At 40.5% G+C, this 18124-nt stretch overlaps 2 protein-coding genes across 9 annotated transcripts in view; both read left to right on the top strand.

The window, feature by feature from the left end:
• Positions 1-5788, top strand: part of LOC133547781 (CD48 antigen-like) — a 35703-nt gene extending 29915 nt beyond the window's left edge. For 2 of the 4 annotated variants that reach the window (XM_061893334.1, XM_061893315.1), the window contains one exon: positions 3660-5788. In XM_061893334.1, the coding sequence (XP_061749318.1) occupies positions 3660-3886 (227 nt within the window). In that variant the 3' untranslated portion in view covers positions 3887-5788. Of the gene's footprint in view, positions 1-3244; positions 3293-3485; positions 3579-3659 lie in introns of all 4 variants that reach the window. The other 2 variants (XM_061893310.1, XM_061893322.1) reach the window with 2 other exon arrangements.
• A 1527-nt stretch (positions 5789-7315) lies between these two features.
• LOC133547854 (CD48 antigen-like) overlaps positions 7316-18124 on the top strand; it is a 53877-nt gene continuing 43068 nt past the window's right edge. Inside the window, exons 1-7 of one of the 5 annotated variants that reach the window (XM_061893340.1) lie at positions 7316-7462; positions 9915-10205; positions 10419-10667; positions 14535-14636; positions 15093-15140; positions 15334-15399; positions 15481-17096. In XM_061893340.1, coding sequence (XP_061749324.1) covers positions 7414-7462; positions 9915-10205; positions 10419-10667; positions 14535-14636; positions 15093-15140; positions 15334-15399; positions 15481-15638 — 963 coding nt within the window. In that variant the 5' untranslated portion in view covers positions 7316-7413 and the 3' untranslated portion in view covers positions 15639-17096. Of the gene's footprint in view, positions 7463-9914; positions 10206-10418; positions 10668-13638; positions 14161-14534; positions 14637-15092; positions 15141-15333; positions 15400-15480; positions 17097-18124 lie in introns of those variants that run through there. The other 4 variants (XM_061893343.1, XM_061893357.1, XM_061893366.1 and 1 more) reach the window with 4 other exon arrangements.

Genomic DNA, 18124 nt, shown 5'->3' with positions numbered 1-18124 from the left:
CCCCTGCACTTACCAATGGCATGCAGTAAAATATTGAGTGTGATGTGAGGATACCATCACGAAAAGCACATTTAATTAAAAAAAAAAACGTTATTATGTTTATTACTTTCAGCACTGAAGGCTTGGAATAACCCATACTTGCCAACCTTGAGACCCTTGATTTCGGGAGGTGGGGGGTAGGGGGCGCGGTCGCGGGTGGGGCGCGTGGTTAAGAGGGGAGTAGTATAATTCACCAACGGGAGTATTTCATATATATTTTGTATATATATACATATATGTGTATATATATATATATATATATATATATATATATATATATATATATATATATATATATATATATATATATATATATATATATATGTATGTATGTATGAAGTACTTGACCTCCAGTGAATTTCAACAATATATATTTATATTACTATATATAATGTAGCATTGGACAGATTTTATTAAATGACATTATTCATAGATGTCAAGAAATGCTGACACACTGTATGTACAACCTCTACCTGCTTTATTGATTATGTGGACTTTGAAAACATCCACATAAGTGAAAGTAATGCACGTTTAGTCAACAGCCACACAGGTCACACCGATGGTGGCCGCATAGACAACACCAACACTGTCACAAATATGCACTCCACTGTGAACCCACACCAAACAAGAACAACAAATGCATTTCGGGAGAACATTAGCACCGCAACGCAACATAAACACAACAGAACCAATACCCAGAACCCTTTGCAACACCAACTCTTCCGGGACGCTACACAGCCCCCACCTAGCTGGGTTCGTTGAGAGTCGGTGTTGCAAAGTGTTCTGGGTATTGGTTCCGTTGTGATTATGTTACGTTGCGGTACTAATGTTCTCCCGAAATGCGTTAGTTGTTCTTGTTTGGTGTGGGTTCACAGTGGGGTGCATTTTTGTGACAGTGTTGGTGTTTTTTATGCGGCCACCATCGGTGTGACCCGTGTGGCTGTTGACTAAGTCTGCATTGCTTCCGCTCATGTGACAGTGTATAAAATCAACATGATCAATAAACCTTGTAATAATCGTGCAGCGCGCCAGCATTTCCTGGCATCCATGAGTAAAGATATCAAATGAAGCCCATCTTACGCTACAATGTTGTTCATATAGTATAAAACATATTTTGTGTCATATTAATATCATAGCTCATTATGAGTGGGCTATAGTGTGAATATCCCCCAGGTTTCAATAAATAACGTTGTGTTCTAATCTATGTACAGCAGATGGCAGTATTGTCCTGTTTAAGAGGGTCACAATATTGCTGAGTAGGTTCTCATGGAGCTGGAAGGGCCGTGGCCTCCAGCTCCGTCCAGCTCCGCCTGAATTTCGGGAGGTTTACGGGAGGAAATTTGTCCCGGGAGTGGAGCTGAATTTCGGGATTCTCCCGGAAAATCCGGGAGGGTTGGCAAGTATGGAATAGCCTATAATTGACACATGCATTTCGCTGCTTCTATCGTCACACGACGAGATTGGAAGGCATACTGGGTGGTACAAGTTACACTGAAGGATGTGATGATATAAACAAGTTTAACACTCTTACTAATATGTTCCACACTGTGAACCCACACCAAACAAGAATGACAAACACATCGGCTCTGTAAAACATTATAAACGCAACATAATTACCCAGAATGCAATACATCCATGACTCTTACTGCTTATATTATACACGCCCGCTCCCCCAACCCCGCCCACCTCAACCGACGCACGGAGGAGGGGAGGGGGGGCGGGGTGGGTTTGGTGCTAGCGGGGTGTATAATATAAGCAGTGAGAGTCATGGATGAATTGCATTCCGGGTAATTGTTATGTTGCGTTTATAATGTGTTACAGAGCCGATGTTCTCCCGAAATGTGTTTGTCAGGGGAAGTGTCACTCGTGATGTCACAAATTTGACCCGCCGGTAATAGTAAGCATGCGCTAATAATTTTGGGAAGCAAGTTTGACCCGGCAGTAGTTCAAGGTGCATATTACATGCCCGGCGGCAATTCAAGGAAATACGGTAACTTACACATCTGTGAAGGTACCGTTAATGCTGAAAGGTACATACAGGTTTTGGAGCAACATATGTTGCCTTCCAAGCAACAATATCATGGACGCCCCTGCTTATTTCAACAAGATAATGCCAAGCCACGTGTTACAACAGCGTGGCTTCATTGTAAAAGAGTGTGTGTACTAGACTGGCCTGCCTTTAGTCCAGACCTGTCACCCATTGAAAATGTGTGGTGCATAATGAGGCCTAAAATACCACAACGGAGACCCGGGAATGTTGAACAACTTTAGCTGTACATCAAGCAAGAATGGGAAAGAATTCGACCTTAAAAACTTCAAAAATTGGTCTCCTCAGTTCCCAAATGTTTACTGAGTGTTTTTAAAAGGAAAGGCCATGGAACACAGTGGTAGAAATATCCCTGTGCCAACTTTTTTGCAATGTGTTGCTGCCAATAAGTTCTAAGTTGATGATTACTTGCAAAAATAAAATAAGTTTCTCATAGCCTGTCTTTGCAGTCTATTCAATATATGTTGAAAAGTATTTGAAAATCATTGAATTCTGTTTTTATTTACCATTTACACAACATGCCAACTTCAATGGTTTTGCGTTTTGTGTTTTGAAAAGTTGATTTGAGATTGATTTTTGTTTTTCTGTGCAGGTAAAAGATCAGAGGCTCTACCAATTATCATATTAGTCTGTATCTTCACTCTGGTCATCATCTGGTGTTGTGCTTTATACTTCAAACGTCAACGTCTAAAAGGTACATAAACTCAACATGCCAAATGACAATCACTTAATCGAAGTTTACTTATATAGCCCTAAATCACAAATGTCTCAAAGGGCTGCACAAGCCACAACGACATTAATGACTCAGATCTCACATCAGGGTATAAAAAACTCAACCCAATGGGAACAATGCAAAACCTTGGAAAGGACCGCAGATGTGCCGACTAGAGTATTTTGTCAAAGGCGAGAGTATACAAATGAGTTTTAAAGATGGGACTTAAATGCTTCTACTGAGGTAGCATCTCTAACTGTATGATGCCCTCTTTCATCCCATGGAGAGAATTAAACTGTTGACGATAAATTAATATCATGTACAATCAAAAACATTTATGACTAATACTTTTTGTGTGCACAAACTGTAAACACACATCACGCTTTATTCCCATTTTTTTAAAGTCATTATATATTCATTTATTAATTTTCTCTTTGATCTTGCAGCATGTTTTGATAAATATATTTGGAACAGAAGACCAAGTGCAGTAAAAGGTATGATCCTTAATTTAAAGCTACATGTCATGTTTTCATTTTCACTTAATTACAATCAGCAAGTTTTACAGTATCATATTAGTTATGCATTTATGGTTATTTATTTAAATGTAATCAATACCTTGTAAGGATGTTAGTTTCCTTACCTCACTAAGGTGATTGGAATGTAATTATCTTTGTGTTGTTGTTTCAGTGTCCAAAAAACGTGATGAAAACACATCCTTCTTAGACCAAGTACTCACTCTTCCCTCCAATCACAATAAAAAAAGAAAAAAGCGGAATTCAGGTAAACTAGGTTGTTCCAATTTTTGTGATAATAATTTTCTTACTGTTTCAGAATGTTTTGCATGTTCACCGTGTGTTTTAGGATTGAACGTGTCGACTGAGGATAAGGAGATGGATTCAGAAGGAGCCATGCTACTCACTGCTTCTGTTCATGCACGTACTTCCTCTTCACCAATCTCACACAATATCACTGAACTTTCAGGAAGTAGAAGACGAAGCAACAGTTGGTCGGGAATCATTTCTACACATGAAAGAAATGTACATCTCAAAAAGAAGAACGATTTCAGCGAGAGAATAATTACAAATTGAATAAAGTCAATTCATTCTTCAAAGATTAGAAAAAAAAAGAGTAACTGAAGCCATTTATGCTAAAAGGCCATCTTGAAACAAAAATGGAGGTCAGCAACATGACCTGTCATCAACTTCCATCCATTCATCCATTTTCTACTGCTAGTACCGTACGGGGTCGCGGGGGGTGCTGCAGTCTATCTCAGCTGGTTTCGGGCGGAAGGCGGCGTACACCCTGGACAAGTCGCCACTTCATCGCAGGGCCAACACAGATAGACAACATTCACACTCACATTCACACACTAGGGCCAATTTAGTGTTGCCAATCAACCTATCCCCAGGTGCATGTCTTTGGAGGTGGGAGGAAGCCGGTGTACCTGGAGGGAACCCACGCAGTCACGGGGAGAACATGCAAACTGAAATGAGGATAACCTGTGGCACTGAACACCACAAAAACAAAGGGACTCATCTTTGACGTCAGGAAAAACACCGCCCATTTCTACATCAACGGTTGGGAGGTGGAGAGAGTCAGCTCTTTCAGGTTCCTCGGCACCCCCATATCTGCTGACCTCTCCTGGACCCCAAATACAACTGCGGTCATCCGGAAGGCCCAGCGGAGACTCCACTTCCTGAGGGTGCTGAGGAAGAAAAAACTGGATGGTGACCTTCTATCGCTCGGCTGTCGAGAGCCCGCTGACGTACTGCATAACAGCGTGGTACGCCAGCCGCACTGAAGCAGACAAAAAGGCAATTCAGAGGGTCAGAAACTCTGCAAAAAAAAATAATCGGCTGACCCCCTGCCTTCACTGAAGGATTTACACAACTCCCGTTGCCTCAACAAAGCAAAACACATTACCAAGGACAGCACACACCCTGGCTTCCACCTGTTCCACCTGCTACCACCAGGCAGGCGCTACAGGTGCATCAGAGCCATGACAAACAGGCTCAGAGACAGCTTCACCATCTTCAACTCAACCTTATAATAAATGATTCACCCCTACACAGCATCCTACCCTGATACCCTACTGTGCAATATTACCCTTTGAGTGCAATACGTCTGACACCAATTGTCATTACTTATTACTCCAATACTCTTGTTTTGCTCTGTATATTGTACAGTATTGTGTATATTGTTTTGTATATTGTACAGTATTGTGTATATTGTTTTGTATATTGTACAGTATTGTGTATATTGTTTTGTATATTGTACAGTATTGTGTATATTGTATATTGTACAGGATTGCTTATTTTTTTTATTGGATAGTAGTCTGTTTATTTCAATTCCTATTTTGTATCTTTATTACTTCTTATGTGATTTATTTTTATTCCATATTTCTTTCCACTGCCACATCTTAAATTGGAGTCCTTAATCTCATTATATGTAAATATAATGACAATAAAGTCCATTCTATTCTATTGTAACCCCTGTGCCACCGTGCATCAACTTACAATATTCTAACATCCCTCCCCAGAAGAATAGGCCATTTTCCACAAGGAACTTTTTCAGGAACTTTCCCACTTACCCGAGTACATAAAGTGTAGTAAATGAATGAATGAATGATGGAGTCTCACTTCTCTGTGAAGCACTTTGAGTGTCAAGAAACACGCTACTGTATATAAATCTAATCCATTATTAAAGCTTATTTACCTGATGTTGTATACTTTTACTATTTACATTAAATATCCACGGAATGTAATATAAATATAACATCTCAGATTATATTTGTCATTTCAGAGCCAGGACTATTTCCTGAGCTCTGTCTTATAAATTTAAATTGAAGGTCATCAAATGTGTCATGCTGTAGATTTCAGTGTTTGTTTATTAAGTTTCTATTAGATATATGATGTACAGTATCATATACATTAACATGACAGATCATGTACATTTGTGATGTAATCAAATAAACTGATGTCTGACGCTCATCCATCCTGAAGGATATTTTTGGCAAAAAATAACTAAGAATAGTATGGGCCATGACTGCTGTACCAGGTCCACTACTAACCACATTGTGAAGTATGCGGACCACACAACAGTAGTGGGCCTCACCCGTGACAACAACGACATGGACTACAGGGAGGAGGTGAAACAGAACCAACAACCTGGTCCTGAACGTCGACAAGACCAAGGAGATCATCGTGGACTTCAGGAGGCACCAGTCCAGCCACGCTCCACTCTTCATCAAAGACACAGCAGTGGAGATGGTAAGCAGGACCAAGTTCCTGGGGGTACGAATAACTGACAATATGACCAGGTCCCTACACACCGGAGCTCTTGTAAAAAGAGCTCAGCAGTGCATGCACTTTTTGCGTCGGATGAAAAGAGCACAGTTCCCTCCGCCCCCCATTCTCAGCACATTCTACAGAGGCACTATAGAGAACCTACTAACCAACTGCATCTCTGTCTGGACGGGAGCCTGCAATGCCTCAGACTGGAAGTCTCTGCAGAGAGTGGTGAGGACGGCGGAAAGATCATCAGTTCCCCTCTTTCTCCTGTACAGGAAATCGCAAAAAGCCGCTGCCTGACCAGGGCTCGGAATATCTGCAGAGACTCCTCCCACCCCCACCAAGGACTGTTTTCTCTGTCTTTCTGTTACAGAACTGGTTCTGTAACAACTTCTTCCCTCAGGCCATAAAACTCTTGAACGCATCATAATAATCCCCTCAAATCCCCCCAAAAACAGATTAACTCGCTGGAATATAAAGACAATATAACATACATCTATAAACATGGACGCATATGCAAAAGTGCAATATATTTACCTGTGCAGTTATCTATTTATTTATATCTGCACCTTATTGCTATTTTATCCTGCACTACAATGAGAAAATGCAACAATATTACGTTCTTATCTGTAGTGTAAAGTCCAAATTTGAATGACAATAAAAGGAAGTCAAAGTCTAAGTTTAAGAATTTGGTCAGTAGGGGGCAGTGTTTATACATTCAAATACTGCATGGAGGTTCCTCTCTATAAATGTCAAAACACAAAAAGTTGACATCAGGTGAAGAAAAGTATTAAGTTCCTACACATTTAATGATTTTGTTAATGTCGAAAATCCATGCAAACTTTCCCTTTCACTTACTTATTCCATCCATCTATTTTCTACCGCTTATAAGCGGTAGAAAAACAGGCTTTTCAGTTGAGTTATAAAAGACATATTGCCAGTGAACTTTAATCTTGACGTGCACCATCACACCATTCATATAAAAAAGCAATCATACTGATTTTCAGATTTCAGATTAAAACATCCAGTTAGAAATGTATCAATGTTAAAATACAAAACTCTGATGTAAAGTTTAAGGAACAAGTTAAAGGTTGCCACATATTTAAATCAGCTGTTTCATATACTTTACAAGTGTTAACATACCATGAATGCTCTGGCTATGCTCTTATTTTGAAAATCACTGGATAAGAAACTCAGGTGTTGTAGGTTATCTGGCTTTCACTTTGACAAATCACACCCATTTGGTTTGCTGTGTTCAGTGACTGAAAAGCTATCAAAAGACAGCCAACTACTTTGGTCAAATCGCTTGACGTGAATCGTCTATAATGGACTACCAACATGTTCTGGTCTATTTCATGTGGACTTTCACTGCAGGTAAGTACTGATGTTGCTTTTCCTGTAATTCTTTATAAATGTAGTCATTGTACGAATAGAAAAAAGATCTGATGTTGTGTTGTGTTGCACCTGTTGTGTGTTTTGCCACCAAACTAAATTAATGAGAAAAAAAAGCTATGAAACGCAAAGTCTAACTAACACATGTTGATAAAGATACAATAAAAATGCTCCAGGCATGTTAACTATGGTGTTATTAATAAAATAAGTAATAGTAACCCTCAAATCTAGACTCCAAACATCCCAGAATAAGCTAATCCGGCTACTTTTAGACCTCCACCCCAGATCACACCTCAATCCAACCCACTTCTCCAAAGTGGGCTGGCTCAGGGTGGAGGACAGAGTAAAACAACTTGCACTGAGCCTGGTCTATAAAATCCGCTACACCTCCTTGATACCGAAGTACATGTCCAACTACTTCCTTAACGTAAATGACCGCCATAACCAAAACACCAGGGGGAGCTCCACAAACCACGTTAAACCCAGATTTCGATCTAACAAAGGTCTTAACTCATTCCCTTTCTATGCCACAGAATGTGGAATGCACTCCCAACAGGTATAAAAGTAAGTGCATCTCTATATTCCTTCAAAACTGCACTAAAACAACACCTCCAGGCAACTTCAACACTTTACTAATACCCTCCTCCATTCACATCCCATCTCCCCGGATTATAAACAACTCAAATGTACTTCTAATGTATATACTTGTTCTTATGCTATGTGAACTCACTATGTTCTCTGCTGGCTGTACATATCCTACTAAATAAGACCTACACTGTTTCAATGTCCACATTTCTCTGTTGATGCAATTGTTGATGACTGAAGTTCTGATATCAACCAAAGCTCCTCATCCCACCCCCCGGATTGTAAATAATGTAAATAATTCAATGTACATACTATGATGATTAACTTGTGTGATGACTGTATTATGTTGATAGTATATATTTGTACCATGAATTGATTAACGTGGACCCCGACTTAAACAAGTTGAAAAACTTATTCGGGTGTTACAATTTAGTGGTCAATTGTACAGAATATGTACTGTACTGTGCAATCTACTAATAAAAGTATCAATCAATCAAAGTATAAAATACAGGTTTACACTCACGACATTGAGGTCATCAAGTTTGTGCTATTCATTATATATTCTTACCATTTTTCTATGGTGGATTATACAGTACATATTTTAAGGGAGTTTGTTCCCAACATGTCAAGGTACATTGCAAATACTGAATGTGAAATATGTTTTACCTGTTTTGGTTTTGTCTGAGTTGAGCTGAAGAAAATAGTTTTGCATCAACACACTGATTTGGGATCTGATCTGAGGATGTCGTTGTGGTTTGTGAAGCCCTTTGAGACATTTTTGATTAAGGGCTGTATCCATAACCTTTGATTGATTGACTGATTGAAAACATTTGACGTTTCTTTGTAAATCTCATAATGCTTGGACCTTGACTTTGACATTTCCGTTGGGCTCAGCGGCACTCCCTTTTCTGTGCCCAAACCAAGTCTTCATTTCTCTGTGGCACATTTTGACTACTTTTAACCATTCTAACCAAAACATTTACAACACTTGACATATGAAAGTTCGACAGATCATCAACATTAACATACGGGGCGTTTTCAAACCTAAGCATTTCCACAAACTGTGTCTGTATGCTTTCATTTATAAGTCTTCCCCCAACAACCGCAGATCTATATGCTGGTTTGGGTCTAACAGACAAGTCAAAGAAAACACACAAACTATCCAATAAAGCAGCATCGACAAAACAGTCCGAAAACTCTTGGCAATGATCAAATGAAGAGTGTGCACACTGCTGTGGGTGGACCCCTTTACATGCCAGTTAGACCAAATATTTCAAGGACAACACTGAGTTCTTTAGCATGCCTGTCATTGGCTACATCCACTTGCACATTTAAGTCCCCTGTAATGACCAAACCTTCAAAAACAGGGCACACGACTGAATGTAATTCCGTAAAAAAATCAATAAACACATTTTGTATTTTTATGTACTTTGCAAATAGTAATATAAGGTATGGATGATTATCTATCTCCATTTTGAATGATACGTATTTAAATGATGGCAGAAAGCAGCCCAGAGAGCCAATAGACAAGCTTGTGGGGGACCTAAATAAACGAGTTTCAGCATGAAGGGCTTTTTTCCGCCTGGCGCCAGTGTTTGACTTGTCTCCATTTAATAACATCACATTATTTTTGGACAGTAAAAAGTGCAGGTGACAAAAACTGCTTTTTGAAAAAGTGCAGGTAACATGTTATTTGTTAGTATGGTAATTACTCTCATTACAATCGTGCAAAGTAGATAATGCTGTGTTTATACACATTAAAGTCTCTTGTGTTTTGTTTATAAAAAAGGGTCTTAATGGTGCACCACTACAGCTGAAGACTATTTATCTGTTTATGTCCCTTTCACAGTTTCTGCAGAAGATGTGAAATATTTCCTGACGGGTCAGGACATACACTTCATGCCATCCATCTCTGAACGACCTATTGAATCTATCTGGGTACATAATGACAATGATGTGGTATGGTTTACTGGCACGGAGGACTATGTGCCTTCTTCATACAAGAACAGAATCACTCTGGACCGAGTCTCTGCAGAACTCACCATCAAAAACGCCACATATGAAGACAGTGGAGACTATCTCCTAGAAATGAACATAAACAACGAACCTCGTACTTTGCTGTATAGAATTGAAGTTATAGGTAAGTTTACATTTCCATTCATAAACATTTTAACACAAATATTGAGCACTATAAATATTAACTTGTCTAATCTAGGTTCATTAACAATAGTGTTGATTGTGTTACATTTGAGCTCAAATGTGAACACGACTCAACACGACATGAATCTCCACCCCAAAAACAAAACAAATGAACATCTGAGCTCATGTTGACCATCCTTCTGTTTTCTTACAGACAAAGTATCCAAACCCAACATATCCTGTGAGATGAGCGACACAAAGCAGGCGACACTTGTGTGCTCAACAGAGTCCAAACATCCTCATTTATTAAAGTTGAAGTGGAGCTCACCAGGAAAGGAGCAGACTGGACCAAATTTAACAATAACTGTCAGGAATGAAGATGATGATCAAGTTTATCGTTGTGATGTCAGCAACCCTCTGACCAATGAAACGGCTTCATTCACCGCTAAGGACTGCTTCCTGGGTAATTATAATCAATAATGACGGCTATGAAATGGTGATGGTACATATTGAAATTTTATTTTGGATGTAATGTACTAACCCCAAAATCAGTGAAGTTGGCACGTAAAAACAGAATACAATGATTTGCAAATCCTTTACAACTTATATTCAATTGAACAGACTGCAAAGACAAGATACTTAATGTTGGAACTGGAAAACATTATTATTTTTTGCAAACATTAGCTCATGAGGAATTTGATGTCTGCAACATGTTGCAATAAAGCTTGAGAAAGTTGAGGACTGCTCATCAAACACTTATTTGGAACAGGTGGGTGCCATGATTGGGTATAAAAAGCAGCTTCCATGAAATGCTCAGTCATTCACAAACAAAAATGGGGCGAGGGTCACCACTTTGTGAATAAATGTGTGAGCAAATTTTCCAACAGTTAAAGAACAACATTTCTCAACAAGCTATTGCAAAGAATTTAGGGATTTCATCATCTAAGGCCTGTTCTATCATCAAAAGGTTCAGAGTAATTGGAGAAATCACTGCAGGTAACATTGAATGCCCGTTACCTTGGATGCCTCAAGCGGTACTGCAACAAAAAGCGACATCAGTTTGTCAAAGATATCACCACATGGGCTCAGGAACACTTCAGAAAACCACTGTCAGTAACTACAGTTGGTCGCTACAGCTGTAAGTGCAAGTAAAAACTCTACTATGCTAAGCGAAAGCCATTTATCAACAACACCCAGAAACGCCGCCGGTTCCGCTGGGCCCGAGCTCATCTAAGATGGACTGATGCAATTGCTTCAAATTTTTTTTGGAAACTGTGGACGCCGTGTCCCTTGGAACAAAGAGGAAATGTTCCATCAGGATTGGTATAGGGGCAAAGTTCCAAAGCCAGAATCTGTGATGGTATGGGGGTTAATTAGTGCCCAAGCTTGGACCAGTGTTTTTCAACCACAGTGCCGTGGCACACTAGTGTGCCGTGAGATACAGTCTGGTGTGTCGTGGGAGATTATGTAATGTCACCTAATAGGGTTAAAAATATGTTTTGCAAACCAGTACCGTATTTCCCTTGAATTGCCGCCGGGGCGCTAATTCATTTAAAACCTCTTCTCACTCCTGCGCTTATCAAAGGCATGCGGTAAAAGTAAGCATGCGCTAATTATTTGAAAACCTCTTCTCACTCCAGCGCTGACCAAAGGCATGCCGTAAAAATTTGAGTGTGATGTAAGCTTGGACCTTAAATCTTACTGAATAGCTCTTAATCGTCTTCCCTTTATGCGATTTCAAATTACCGGTATTGAAATCAGCTTCCTCCATTTTGAAAATGATGACAGGGGAAGTGTCACTCGTGACGTCAGGAGTTTGACCAGGCGGTAATACTAAGCATGCGCTAATTATTTTGCGAAGCGAGTTTGACCCGGCAGTAATTCAAGGCAGGCACATACTATATGCCCTGCGGCAATTCAAGGAAATACGGTAATTATAATCCGTTGTTGAGTGTCTGCTCTGTCTAGAACTCGGCAGAGTAACCCTGTAATACTCTTCCATATCAGTAGGTGGCAGCAGCTAGCTAACTGCTTTGTAGATGTCGGAAACAGCGGTAGGCAGTGTGCAGGTAAAAAGGTATCTAATACTTAAACCAAAAATGTAAAAAAGTGAGTGCCCCTAAGAAAAGGCATTGCCGCTTAGGGAAGGTCATGCAGTGGCCTAGTGGTTAGAGTGTCCGCCCTGAGATGGGTAGGTTGTGAGTTCAAATCCCGGACGAGTCATACCAAAGACTATAAAAATGGGAGCCATTACCTCCCTGCTTGGGACTCAGCATCAAGAGTTGGAATTGGGGGTCACTGCTCCCCTCACCTCCCAGGTGGTGAAGAAGGGTGATGGAACAAATGCAGAGGACAAATTTCACCACACCTATTGTGTGTATGACAATCATTGGTACTTTAACTTAACTTGAGAATGAAACTAAAACTGAACTGGCTACAAAGTAAACAAAAACAGAATGCTGGACGACAGCAAAGACTTACTGTGGAGCAGAGACGGCATCCACAAAGTACATCCCAACATGATGTGACAATCAACAATGTCTCCACAAAGGAGGATCAAAAACAAGTGAAATATTCTTAATTGCTAAAACAAAGTAGATATCGCTCAAAGGAAGACATGAAACTGCTACAGGAAAATACCAAAAACGTGGAAAAGGCCACCAAAATTGGAGCGCAACAGTACACACAGGAAAAGAGCAAAAAAGTCCAAATAAGTCAGGGCGTGATGTGACAGGTGGTGACAGTACTTTGAGGCAAGAGTTATAGTGGTGGTTATGCTTTAAAATCATATCCAACAATTGTGACGACGATGTTTTACTTTCAACTGAGTTTGGTCTTTTAATGATTTCTGCTGTTGGTGTGCCTCCGCATTTTTCGACGCAAAAAATGTGCCATGGCTCAAAAAAGGTTAAAAAACACTAGCTTAGAAATCTGTGAAGGCACCGTTAAAGCTGAAAGGTACATAAAGGTTTTGGAGCAACATATGTTGCCATCCAAGCAACATTATCATGGACGCCCCTGCTTATTTCAGCAAGACAATGCTTCATAGTAAAAGAGTGTGTGTACTAGACTGGCCTGCCTGTAGTCCATTGAAAATGTGTGCAATATGAAGCCTAAAATACCACAACGGAGACTGTTGAACAACTTAAGCTGTACATCAAGCAAGAATGGGAAATAATTCCACCTGAAAAGCTTCAAAAATTGGTCTCCTCAGTTCCCAAACGTTTACTGAATGTTGTTAAAAGAAAAGGCCATGTACCACAGTGGTAGTGTGCCAACTTTTTTGCAATGTGTTGCTGCCATTAAGTTCTAAGTCAATGATTATTTGCAAAGATACAATAAGGTTCTCAGTCTATTCAAATGAATATAAGTTGAAAAAAAATGTCAAATCATTATATTCTGTTTTTATTTACCATTTACACAACGTGGTGAAGACCTCAAAGCTGTTGAAAAGTTTGTCTACCTGGGTAGCACCTTGTCACGCATGGGCAACATCGACGAGGAAGTCATGCATAGGATAGCGCATGGAAGTGCTGCATTCGGCAGACTCCGCAGTTCTGTCTGGGAGCGCAAAGGGCTCAGCCCAAGGACCAAACTTAAGGTCTACCGTGCTGTTGTCCTACCCGCCCTGCTGTATGCCTGTGAGACCTGGACTGTATACAGCCGGCATGCTAAACAACTCAACCCCTTCTACATGAGATCCCTCAGGAGGCTGCTCAACATCAGGTGGCAGGACAAGATCCCAGACACTGAGGTCCTCCACGGGGCTGAGATGGAGAGCATCTATGCCATCCTCTAGCGTTCCCAGCTGAGATGGGCTGGTCATGTCTGCCGTATGTCAAACGAACGCCTACCAAAAATATTTCTGTACGGTGAACTGCACCATGGAAAGCGCTCACGCGGCGGACAGCTGAAAGTGCTTAAAGGACACCCTAAAGACCAATCTCAAGGGCTGTGGTCTGGACCCAGAGACCTGGGAAGCCGATGCCCAACCCCGTTCAAACTGGCGCTCTGCAGTCTGCCACAGTGTAGCAGACTTCGAGGAAAAACGCATCCATGAAGCCGAACAGAAGCGACAGCTCCGCAAGACCAGAGACTGTTCCTCCCTCTCAGCCAGCCACCCCCCAGCCATAACCTGCCCTCACTGCAGCCGGTCAATCCAGACAAAGATTGGCCTCATCAGCCATCTTCGCATACACAAATCAATGTGAAGTCACCTGGTCATCTTCGAAAACGAAACACGAACATGACACAACGTGCAAACTACATTGGTTTTGGGTTTTGTATTTTGAAAAGTTGATTTGAGTTTGACTTTTGTTTTTCTGTGCAGGTAAAAGATCAGAGGCTCGACGGATTGTCAACCTAAACTGTACCTTCATTCTGTTCATCATCTGTTGTTGTATTTTATACATCAAACGTCAATATCTAAAAGGTACAGAAACTCAACATGCCAAATGACAATCAATTAATGGAAGTTTACTTATATAGCCCTAAATCACAAATGTCTCAAAGGGCTGCACAAGCCACAAAGACATTCACGGCTCAGATCTCACATCAAGGTATAAAAAAACTCAACCCAATGGGAACAATGCAAAACCTTGGGAAGGACCGCAGATGTGCCGACTAGAGTATTTTGTCAAAGGCGAGAGTATACAAATGAGTTTTAAAGATGGGACTTAAATGCTTCTACTGAGGTAGCATCTCTAACTGTATGATGCCCTCTTTCATCCCATGGAGAGAATTAAACTGTTGACGATAAATTAACATTCGAAAACATTTATAACTAATACTTTTTGTGTGCACAAACTGTAAACCCACATCACGCTTTATTCCTATTTTTTTCAAGTCATTATATATTCATTTATTAATTTTTTCTTTGATCTTGCAGCATGTTTTGATAAATATATTTGGAACAGACGACCAAGTGCAGTAAAAGGTGTGATCCTTGATTTAAAGCTACATGTCATGTTTTCATTTTCACTTAATTACAATCAGCAAGTTTTACAGTATCATATTAGTTATGCATTTATGGTTATTTATTTAAATGTAATCAATACCTTGTAAGGATGTTAGTTTCCTTACCTCACTAACGTGATTGGAATGTAATTATCTTTGTGTTGTTGTTTCAGTGTCCAAAGAGCGTGATGAAAAGACATCCTTCTTAGACCAAGTACTCACTCTTCCCTCCAACTCAGGTAAACTAGGTTGTTCCAATTTTTGTGATAATAATTTTCTTACTGTTTCAGAATGTTTTGCATGTTCACCGTGTGTTTTAGGATTGAACGTGTTGACTGAGGATAAGGAGATGGATTCAGAAGGAGCCATGCGACTCTCTGCTTCTGTTCATGCACGTCATTCCTCTTCAACACGCTTAAACTCATTCACTGGGAGGAGGGAGTCTGCATACAGAAATGAGGGTACTGTGTGGCACTGAACACCACAAAAACCAAGGAACTCATCTTTGACTTCAGGAAAAACACCGCCCCTTTCTACATCAACAGCGAGCAGGTGGAGAGAGTCAGCTCTTTCAGGTTTCTCGGCACCCCCATATCTGCTGACCTCTCCTGGACCCCAAATATCAATCAATCAATCAATGTTTACTTATATAGCCCTAAATCACTAGTGTCTCAAAGGGCTGCACAAACCACAACTGCGGTCATCCGGAAGGCCCAGCGGAGACTCCACTTCCTGAGGGTGCTGAGGAAGAAAAAACTGGATGGTGACCTTCTATCGCTCGGCTGTCGAGAGCCAGCTGACGTACTGCATAACAGCGTGGTACGCCAGCCGCACTGAAGCAGATAAAAAGGCGATTCAGAGGGTCAGAAACTCTGCACAAAAAAAAATCATCGGCTGCCCCCCTCCCCTCCCTGAAGGATTTACACAACTCCCGTTGCCTCAACAAAGCAAAACCACATTACCAAGGACAGCACACACCCGGGCTTCCACCTGTTCCACCTGCTACCACCAGGCAGGCGCTACAGGTGCATCAGAGCCATGACAAACAGGCTCAGAGACAGCTTCACTATCTTGAACTTAACCTTATAATAGATTATTCACCCCTACACAGCATCCTACCCTGATACCCTACTGTGCAATATTACCCTTTGAGCGCAATACGTCCGACACCGATTGTCATTACTTATTACTCCAATACTCTTGTTTTGCTCTGTATATTGTACAGTATTGTGTATATTGTATATTGTACAGGATTGCTTATTGTTTGTATTGGATAGTAGTCCATTTATTTCAATTCCTATTTTGTATCTTTATTACTTCTTATGTGATTTATTTTCATTCCATATTTCTTTCCACTGCCACATCTTAAATTGGAGTCCTTAATCTCATTATATGCAGATATAATGACAATAAAGTCCATTCTATTCTATTGTAACCCCTGTGCCACCATGCATCAACTTACAATATTCTAACTTCCCTCCCCAGAAGAATAGGCCATTTTCCACAAGGAACTTTTTCAGGAACTTTCCCACTTACCCGAGTACATAAAGTGTAGTAAATGAATGAATGAATGACGGAGTCTCACTTGTCTGTGAAGCACTTTGAGTGTCAAGAAACACGCTACTGTATATAAATCTAATCCATTATTAAAGCTTATTTACCTGATGTTGTATGCTTTTACTATTTACATTAAATATCCACGGAATGTAATATAAATATAACATCTCAGATTATATTTGTCATTTCAGAGCCAGGACTATTTCCTGAGCTCTGTCATGTAAATTTAAATTGAAGGTCATTAAATGTGTCATGCTGTATATTTCAGTGTTTGTTTATCAAGTTTCTATTAGAAATATGATGTACAGTATCATATACATTAACATGACAGATCATGTACATTTGTGATGTAATCAAATAAACTGATGTCTGACGCTCATCCATCCTGAAGGATATTTTTGACAAAAAATAACTAAGAATAGTATGGGCCATGACTGCTGTACCAGGTCCACTACTAACCACATTGTGAAGTATGCGGACCACACAACAGTAGTGGGCCTCACCCGTGACAACAACGACATGGACTACAGGGAGGAGGTGAAACAGAACCAACAACCTGGTCCTGAACGTCGACAAGACCAAGGAGATCATCGTGGACTTCAGGAGGCACCAGTCCAGCCACGCTCCACTCTTCATCAAAGACACAGCAGTGGAGATGGTAAGCAGGACCAAGTTCCTGGGGGTACGAATAACTGACAATATGACCAGGTCCCTACACACCGGAGCTCTTGTAAAAAGAGCTCAGCAGTGCATGCACTTTTTGCGTCGGATGAAAAGAGCACAGTTCCCTCCGCCCCCCATTCTCAGCACATTCTACAGAGGCACTATAGAGAACCTACTAACCAACTGCATCTCTGTCTGGACGGGAGCCTGCAATGCCTCAGACTGGAAGTCTCTGCAGAGAGTGGTGAGGACGGCGGAAAGATCATCAGTTCCCCTCTTTCTCCTGTACAGGAAACCGCAAAAAGCCGCTGTCTGACCAGGGCTCGGAATATCTGCAGAGACTCCTCCCACCTCCACCAAGGACTGTTTTCTCTGTCTTTCTGTTACAGAACTGGTTCTGTAACAACTTCTTCCCTCAGGCCATAAAACTCTTGAACGCATCATAATAGTCCCCTCAAATCACCCCAAAAACAGATCAACTCGCTGGAATAAAAAGACAATATAACATACATCCATAAACATGGACGCATATGCAAAAGTGCAATATATTTACCTGTGCAGTTATCTATTTATTTATATCTGCACCTTATTGCTATTTTATCCTGCACTACAATGAGAAAATGCAACAATATTACGTTCTTATCTGTAGTGTAAAGTCCAAATTTGAATGACAATAAAAGGAAGTCAAAGTCTAAGTTTAAGTATTTGGTCAGTAGGGGGCAGTGTTTATACATTCAAATACTG

The sequence above is a fragment of the Nerophis ophidion genome, linkage group LG02 (genome assembly GCF_033978795.1).
Source record: "Nerophis ophidion isolate RoL-2023_Sa linkage group LG02, RoL_Noph_v1.0, whole genome shotgun sequence".
Lineage (NCBI taxonomy): Eukaryota > Metazoa > Chordata > Actinopteri > Syngnathiformes > Syngnathidae > Nerophis > Nerophis ophidion.
The sequence above is the reverse complement of the archived record's forward strand: the minus strand, read 5'-3'. Positions and strand labels throughout refer to the sequence as shown.